Below are 9,452 nucleotides of genomic sequence, written 5' to 3'. Positions count from 1 at the left end.
ATTAATTTTCTCGAGTGTTGCAATGCGTGACCTATGACATTTCAAACATGTATTCTCCGCTGATATGTGAAACACATTCCTGTGTGTATCCATTACTCCGCATGACAGTCAATTACAAACGCAATCACAGACTTTAATTCCATTCACAGCCAGCAGAGATACTACGTAATTTCTCATTAGAATTGTTATTAATCTTTTCCGTATAATTTAAGACACTATCCTTCTCCATATCCTGAATCACTAAAAACAAATAACAAAAATAGAGAAAGAGGCAGGATTTGTTCTGAAGCTAGCAACGCTGTTTTAGATAAAAACGCAGATTTTTGACAGACATCAATATGCTGTTGAAGCCTATCACTCAAAGTCAAGGTGTCATGATATCAAGACAGTGGTATATTGACGTTAATTTTGCTCATTTTTTAATGAAATAAAACCTCTCTCACATGACTCCTTCAACTCATATTGCATTGTAATATTGCTGATGTGGTATCGCAGTTGAAATTTGTTCGTTTCCTTTTTTTTTTTTTCTTTTTCTATTTTTCCGGTGGAGGTTTTTTTTTTTTCTTCTTTTTTTCTTTCTTTTTTCTTACTTACCTGATTGTCTTCGGCAAGGATAGGAGCTTATCCCGTATCTCATTTCCACATTGTTACTTAACGCATAATTTAAATGAAATGACATCAAATAGCAGCCTCTACCTTGTATGATTAAACATCTATTGTAGCCTTTATAATGATCCTTAAGACACAAATGTCATAACAAAGACAGTAGTTGGATTTTATTTTCTAGGATATTACCAGATGATGATTTCAAAGAAAAGAACGTTGCAAGATATTGTTTCAATTACATGTATATATTTTAAAAGAGTATTAAAAGAGGATGATATTTCCTTAACAGGAACATAACATTTCCAAAATATATAATAAAAACACATCTTGCATGCTCATAAATTTGAACTATGACATCAGGAATCCCTCCACGATCCCATCCCCCCCCCCAAAAAAAAAAAAGAGACGGAAATATAAAGTGTTATTTGTTTGTTTCCTTTTTTCCCCGCCCCTGCAATACCAAAACGAAAACGCAACCATAGTTTTAAAGAATTTATTGATGAGATTATTCATTTTATGAATATTTGGTGTATCATTGTAAAACGGACAGCTCTAAATTCGATCTCTGCATCAACATGGCTGACGAGAAGAAATCCAGGTATTTTTCCATGGTCAACCGCTGCACCGATGAGGGGAGAGCGAGCTTCGAAAGCCTCGTGGAGAGCGTGTCGGCAGCCGTGGACGAGGACGTGACTACTGTCGAGAAAGACGTGGGCGCACAGGTATTTTCACTTCAGTTCCTTTAGCAATCAGTTTGCAATGTTTTATTGATATTCCCACATCAGTGACTCTTGGAAAGTTATACAATTTTTATGTAGAGTCCTACTATCACTGATTACTCGTCCTTCCCACCCTTTTAGGTCACCTATAGCAGCTATTTACGAGGTAAATATTTGGAAGTCACAATTTTCGTATACGTATCAACCTCATAACCAAGTTGTCAGTTTAGGATTGTATTCAAATTTGCTGAGATAACTGCTATACTGAACAACACATAATACAAAGCAGCGAAATAATGCAGAGAATAACATCATAGCAGGATATTATTCAAATGCATGAAATTCTTTCGTCGAGTCTTTCATTAATCAGAAGCAGCAGATTCTTGGTTGTTTCGCATAGTGCATTGCTCGTTTTTTGTTTTCTTTACTAATGTTTAATGGCATGAATCTTGCAACTGATTACATTTAAGTGACAAAATGGTTGGTTCTATAGTTCTCACAAAACAAGAAAAAGGTCTCTGATACAGAAAAAATATACAGGGTAAAACAGCTAATTTTCGGAAAACTACGCACACGTGCTTTTTCGCGATATGCGATTGGAGTTTTGCCCACAAATATCATCTTTGATGACACTCTATACAAAATAAAATGAATCCGAAATTCAATTCATGTAGGCATCACTGTCGACACTAAATTGTGCAACAATGACAAAGAGGACCAAAGGTCCCGTTTGTTCTTTTTGCACTCCTAGAAAAATAACTCGTTCACTGAATTCCCGGAAAGATTCTATACGTGTGTACGCACATTTTGGCGTTGCAGCCAGAATATTAGGGCCTACATGTACACGTGTAACTACGCAGCATGTTCGTTTGTTTGATGTGTAACGAACGAAATGCAGCAAAATTGAAATATGTTTTGTACATTTAATCCACCCCTGTCAAGCCTGACTATTTTTCTTTTTTATAATGTCTAAAATTAGCTTTGGGACATGCCACTAAGTATTCTGTCAGGTGGTATCTCCCGAAATGGAAGATATTACATGTATGATCCTATGCAGTTTGTTTGTTTGTTTGTTTGTATCTTTGTTTTTTATTTTATTTTTAAAGAAACTGTGAATAAATGTTCAAAAACTCACTCAGGAGAAATACGGACACACATATGGTGTTGACCATGCATATGGAGCCAGAGGGCCTATACCACACAACGTTTTGCCATCTAGGTACTAAGGAAACATCTTTACAATTTATTGCATGGAACGTAATAATTTTCAGTTGATGTGGGGGGGGGGGGGATGAGGGGAATAAAGGAAGAAAAGATAGCAGAATCATCAGCTGTTAAAAATCTATAATGAATCATAGCCATAGACCCATCGTTCTTGATCCTGCAATGCTGTTATGGGAATTAGTTAATTAAGTCATTCGGAGTTTATGTCCTCGGCAGCAGGAGAGAGAAATTGTACAAAGAAATGAAGAAAAAAAAAAACCGGAAACTTCATATAATTCTGAAACCAAATTCAGCCATTTGCTTAGAATGCACGTAAGACGATTGCATTCGAAGATGAGAAAGGCAGATTCCCCTGAGAATGTTTTAATTACATCTACTATAAGATGTTCTTGGATGCAAACTGTTGCCGAAAAGTGATCAAAGGAAGACTTAAATAGCAGTGAATCATGATTGCTTTGTTGCATCGTCGCTGTTTAGACCCTGTTCCATGGGGAAAAAAAAAATCAAAACAACGTACAACAATGCTTACTGAAACGCAGAAATCACATGCGAAATCGGACATAGGTTTTTCTTATATAATTACAACAAACCAAGAGATGAACATAATTGAAATTAAAAGGAGATGACGTATAAACGCAGTCAAGCAAATCTGCCCCCCCACGGAAGAAAGCAGTAACTGCATAGCTGCTGAGCTGAGATAAATGCGATTTTGTGTTTTTTGCAGATTCTTTAAAAACACAGAAACATTCAAAAATAATTTTGTGGTATGATTATGCACCATACCTAGTTGTCTAACAATACCTAGGAAAAAACTATGTTTCCGTTATTTTTTAAATGTTATTTAGGAAAATGCAGTTACTGCGGTGGCTCACCCTTGATTCTGGGTAGTTTCCCCACGGAAAAAAGCAGTAACTGCAGACGGCCAGGAGTCTGCTCTTTTCCCCATGGAAAAAAGCAGTAACTGCACATGTCACATGACCATAGGAGGAGAATTGTTACCACCACCAGGTTATAAAGTTCTTCTACTTTCTGGTTAGTCTAGATCTATAAGATCTAGGACCTAACGCTAGACCTAGACTAGGTCTTGTCGATTGAATGGCATTCTGTGTAAAAATAAGGTACATGTAGGCCTACCCTAATTGAACTTAGGAGTGCCCGGCCTGGCCCCTGACACATGACCCTGGACTAGACAATAAAGTCAAGTCTCTTCGTCTTAGATCCTAGTCGAACTCTGACGTTACACTTAAGCTAGACTACAGATCTATGCCCAATGTTAGTGCTAGACCTAGATCTATTACGTTAGATTAGGCCTAGGGCCTACTGACATTTTGTCTAACACTAAACAGTTAACAATATAGATCTATTAGACTCTAGATCTAACGTTACTCTATAACGTTAGATCTGGTAGACCTAACTTTAGGGCCTACATCTAACGTTAGACTAACGTTAGTGTATTAGTGCTCATCTCCCTTCAATATATTTTCAGCTCACCTAGATTTTCTGGTTCTGGCCAAAGCCATGGCTACCATGACTTTTCCTCTGCAATTCATGATAGATTTACAGGCATGCCTGGACCGCAGAAACTGTGTGACAGCATGGTTAGCACTGGCATGATCACTCAGACTGTACCAGGTACCTGCAATACTGTGCAAGTGATGACTGTGATGTGCAATGTTTAGCTAGTGCATGCATTATGCTGCAGAATTTATGCGCATGCAGCTAGCTGCACGCGTATTCTGCACTCTGAGCGCGCTGAGTCTGCCAGGTTTGCTAGTCTCCAGAAAGAAGCTTTTTCTACAACTTGTCATATGATTCCATGCGGGCAGAGTCAAGTTACTGGTGAAACAATCTTTTTATATCTACTCCCCTAAATTATGGAAGAAACTGCTGTTTACATTGTTTTGAAAAAAAAATAGTAGAAAAAGTAAATGGTATAGGGGAAAAAATATACAGGAAGGACTATACAGAGTCTGGAATGATTAGACTAAATTGTCAGTTACTGCTTTTTTCCGTGGGCTTTGTTAGTTACTGCTTTCTTCCGTGGGGAAACTTGCAAAGTTGAATCAACTGGATGCAGTTACTGCTTTTTGCAAAAGTGAAAAATTGCATTTTTGGTCACTTTCATTTTTTTTTTTTTGCAAAACTGACCTATTAACATTGGAGAGCATTGGGTAAACTATTCATTTTTGCAAAAAAGTAAACATTGATAAAAATGTCAGTTACTGCTTTTTTCCGTGGGGGGGCAGAAATAACAAATATATACATAATATATATATATATATATATATATATATATATATATATATATACATATCATGCACGATGTGTTTAGAAAAATAGCTTCTAAGAGCATCTGGAATATGTTGCAAAATATTCCTGAAATGAACAAAAGCATAGTCATAATGAAATACTTTGTATGATACTAGGCATCTGTTTGTTTAATTTTTTCGAGGCATTGAAAAAAAAAATATCACATTACTCCTGTAAATCAGCGGCAAATGGACTTTCTATCGAACTATCACCTTACAGGCATGTCATTTGTTTGGTAGCAAATTTCTTAGTCTGTAGCAAAATTTTACTGATAACTTCATCATTGAATCATTATTCAACAATAACAACACAATATTAACATTATATCTATTGTTTGCCATGTACAAGGTATCATACATCGTAACACCATCAGTTCACACGCGTCCCACACGGAGCGGTAGATGGTTTGTCCTGCCATGGTGTAGGAAAACGCTAACTGCACCTGCAGTTCTTTTTGCCATCAGCCGTATTGTTTTTTGTTTGAAAGATACTTTATTTTCTGCAAATCAATATACATAAGTTACATAATCATGAACATGCAGGAAATAAAATTATACAAAGTAAATTCATCACAGAGTCGTTTGTCTTGCATAAACAACGATATAAATTCAATTCAATTCAATTCAACTTATTTTCATACTTCTCAATGAAGGAATATACATCAAATATAATAAAAACATAGTGAATCAAAATTTATCCGGCTTGGATGCACAGTAAATTAATGTAAGCATGCAGAACATTACAGCGGTCAATCATCGTACGTTTGGTTCTATGTATAACGCTAAAGAAATATGATGGAACCTACTTAAAAGCGAGCTTGTTAAGCGTAGGTCCCAAATTCTGAACAGAGTGTAAAGATGAGGAGCACGGATGCAACGTAGGACCAAAATAAAGAAAAACAAAAATGAAAGGCAAAAATACCTGGGGCACTAACAGAATCTTCTCAATACAAATAGTGATATACAGACAACCACATTCTGCAGATGTAAGAACAGTTGATTTAACAATGTTGACAATAGTGTAATAATATGATTTGAATAATGGTGAAAAGAGAACAACTCGACATGCGAGTCCTCGGAAGAGATACGGGAAACCTAAAGAGTGAACATACAAGTACTAACATTCAAAGAAGAATTAGGATTAGAATTAGAATTACCAGCCAGTATAGCACTGAGGGGAATACAACAAGCCAGCTGTTCACGCGTTCCGAAGTCTTAGGATACGAAAAGGGATACTGGTGTGATGGAATTTAAGAGCGCAAACAGAGAGGCTTAACTGATTTGAATGACAACAACCAACACAGCAGGAAAAGGCACATAAACGAGAAAGAAGGACATTTCAATGGACTTACGCAATGTAATTATTCAATAAATTCTGTCTTAATTTGTATTTGAAGGAAATTAATGATATAATATCATTAATCAATATAATATCATGAATTGATATATACGCAGTATTAATTGATATTATACAGTATGCATGTCTATGCAGCAGGGGTTACATGAACAATATTGTAGTTAAGAAGTGATTAATGCAGAGGGCCGACATTATAAACATTGCTTGAAAAGATGGCCGGCCCGAATTCACGGTCAAATGCGAATAAACGGTCAAATGCCAATAAACGAAGAAATAAAATGACAGCACCACCGCATTGAACATCGGTTGCAGCAAAGTATTCAATAAAAGGGAGTTCAAAACGACTTGTGTTAATGCTTTATTTTTACACTACGCTTTTGAGGCAATGAAAAAAGAAGGATTACAAGGATTACATCACTCTTGTAAATCAGCGGCAAATTGACTTTCTTTCGAATTATCACCTACAGGCATGTCATTAAATTTTTGTTTAATAGCAAATTTTCCAGTCTGTAGGAAAAGTTAATAACTTCATCACCAAATCATTATTCAACAATAACAACGCAACATCCACATTATATCTATTCTTTGCCATGTACAAATTATACATCGTAACACCATCAGTTCACACTCGTCCCACACGGAGCGGTAGATGGTTTTTCCTGCCATGTTGTAAAAAGCGCTAACTGCACCTGCAGTTCTTTTTGCCATCAACCTTATTTACGGTCAAATGCGAATGAATGAAGAAATAAAAAGATAGCACCACCGCATTGAACAAAGGTTGCAGCAAAGCATTCAATAAAAGGGAGTAAAAAACAACTTCTATTAATGCTTTATTTTTACACTACCCTTGCGCGTCATTGTTGTTGTAATCAAAATTGATTTTACTGTCGCATTTTAAATCCAGGTGCTCGTGGCGTCAACGATGGCAAAAAAAAGGTCGGAAGCAGGTATAGAGCGCGTTCAATTAAGCGTTAAAACATGTGATACAAGCTGATATTGTTTGGTCAGGAGCGTGCTTACTCCTTTTCAATTTACCGACGTATAGAGACCGAGAAAGATGGAAGAGGGGAATGCAGGGTAAAGGGAGATGGGTGATTCTGGGAAAGAGAGGGAGAGAGAGGGGGGGGGGGGGAGGGAGGAGATGATGATAAAGAAGAAGTTTATCAGCGCTCTTGATGTGAGCCTGAAGTAACCATGGAAACATGATGCAGGGTGTCCTTGCAAGGTGAACAAGAGTATACAACAGAACAATACCCACGCCAGCACCTTATCATGCTTATCTAAATATTTTGCATGGGCTAGAGATTTTCGGGAACGTTATGTCTTTTTCTTCTTCTTCCTCTTTTTTTTTTTTTTTGACAATGAGAAAGATGGAGAGAGAGAAGTTCAACAATTTTCCTTTCTTAGCATCTAAAACGTTCATTACTGGAACCATCTGACCTCTTGATACCAACTTGTTTCTTCTTTTTTTTTAATTGTCACGGAGTCTGCTTTCTAGACCCTTTGCTGATATTCAGTCTGCTCTTTCATGTCTTTCGCCGTCAGTAAAATGCGTTAATATATCCTGAAAAGCAAAGTAGGATAGTCATACTACCTGGAAACACAATAATTGCCGTGTCATCTGCACGAAGTTGATTTTGTCTCTTTCTTTTTTTTTTTTTTTTTTGTCTCTCTGTCCGTCATGTCTGTTAATTTTCCTTGTTGCTGTTGCTGTTTTGTTTTGTTTTTTGACAGGTAAGCAGAGCCAAGCACGAGGCGGAAGCGGCTATTCGAAAGATCATGGCCGATCGGGACCAGAAGATCCGCGACATTCATCAGAGAGCAACTCTCAAGAACGTGTCCATTCGGGAAAGGAAGGAGACACTCCTCGACGAAATCAAAAAACTTCGCACGACATTCGAGTCATGGATGAAGGATCGACGGGAGCGCCTCGAGACCGAGCTGAAGAGACCAGGAGCGGATTCAATGATGGACGCCAAGGTGGCGGAGGAGAAGGAGGCGTCGCTCAGTCACACACTCACTGCGGCGGCGAAGGAAAATCTAGACGCCGTGCGCAAGCTCACAGCCGCCTGCCGAAAGATCAAGTTTGCGCGCCAAAAGGACGAATCGGAGGAGCTCCTGGGGAACCTTACTGGAGTCAAGCACTCATGGGAGCTGCACGGGAGCGTTTCGATCCCTCCTTCCGTTGCCTATCCGGAGCTCTTGACTTCGAGCAGGACCGGAAACAGCGTCATTATGACGAACGAGATGCGGTCGGGGCTCTTCGAAATGAATCTCGACACGCAGCAGACGCGGGCCGTGATCAGCGACACGCACTTCGACATTTGCGATTGCGTGTCCTCAGACAACGATGGTTACGTGGTCAGCGAATACAATAGTAAAGCAATCCATCTGTACGACTCCAAAGGAACAGCCACCAAGTCCTGGACCCTACCGTCGGCATGCGGCCGCGTTGCCGTCTCCCGAGACGGACTGATTCTCGTCGGGGACGAGTCGAACGGGAAGATATACTTTTTAAACCCGCGCAATGGGAAAATCATCAAGACTGTTCCCGTAAGCGGGAAGAAAATCCACGGACTCCATGTTCTCAGTCGAGGCTGGATTGTAGTGCAGACAAGCATTACCACCATCTGCGTCTACGACGAACACGGGGCGGTGAAAGAGAGGATCCAAAATTCCGACTGGAGTGAGGTGCGCTGTGCTGCGTACCATGATGTCCTTTATATCATGTATAAAAAGACGGACGATACCACGACGTATGTGGCGACACGCCACTGCGGCGGGAAAATTGAAAACATCATTCGCTGCAAGATATCACGCTCCACCTTCCTGCTGTCCGAATTCCTGGTGACGTCATCAGAGACAGTAGCCATCAACGGCGACAATGAGATATTGGTATTTACGAAAGCTCCGGGATATGAAGAAATGATCAAGCTTCTAAAGTGAAAGCTGTTGATGTTATGATCGCAAAGATTCGATTCAATTCGATATTCACCTCCATTGTCATTAGATATAATATAAAAAGCAAGCAATGCGTGATAATGAAAAGTGTGTGGATCGTACTGCAATAGAGATACATGTAATGAAATTTGTCCTAACCAAGCGTGACGTTTCTTTTGTATATGCGCCATTTTAGAATAGGAGATCGGTTCGCATGTTTTGTTCGATGGGTCTTTGTTAACGACAAAAATTATGTTTACAGATTTTTCTACATTATCACTGATTATGGGTTCTCAT

The 9,452-nt window shown here is 38.7% G+C and overlaps 1 protein-coding gene across 1 annotated transcript; it reads left to right on the top strand.

Moving 5' to 3' along the window:
* Window positions 1-1,181: 1,181 nt before the first annotated feature.
* On the top strand, window positions 1,182-9,161 carry LOC140226334 (uncharacterized). The gene is made up of 2 exons (XM_072306826.1): window positions 1,182-1,328; window positions 7,950-9,161. The coding sequence occupies exons 1-2, from the start codon at window positions 1,182-1,184 to the stop codon at window positions 9,159-9,161; spliced, it is 1,359 nt and encodes a 452-aa protein (XP_072162927.1).
* The last annotated feature ends 291 nt before the right edge of the window (window positions 9,162-9,452 follow it).

The sequence above is a fragment of the Diadema setosum genome, chromosome 3 (genome assembly GCF_964275005.1).
Source record: "Diadema setosum chromosome 3, eeDiaSeto1, whole genome shotgun sequence".
NCBI lineage: Eukaryota > Metazoa > Echinodermata > Echinoidea > Diadematoida > Diadematidae > Diadema > Diadema setosum.
The sequence above is the reverse complement of the archived record's forward strand: the minus strand, read 5'-3'. Positions and strand labels throughout refer to the sequence as shown.

Excerpts from the sequence above, each read along its gene's own strand:
- LOC140226334 (XM_072306826.1), top strand. The coding sequence starts at position 1,182 with ATGGCTGACGAGAAGAAATCCAGGTATTTTTCCATGGTCAACCGCTGC. Across the intron at positions 1,329-7,949 it reads AGAAAGACGTGGGCGCACAG|GTAAGCAGAGCCAAGCACGA; the intron begins GTATTTTCACTT and ends GTTTTTTGACAG.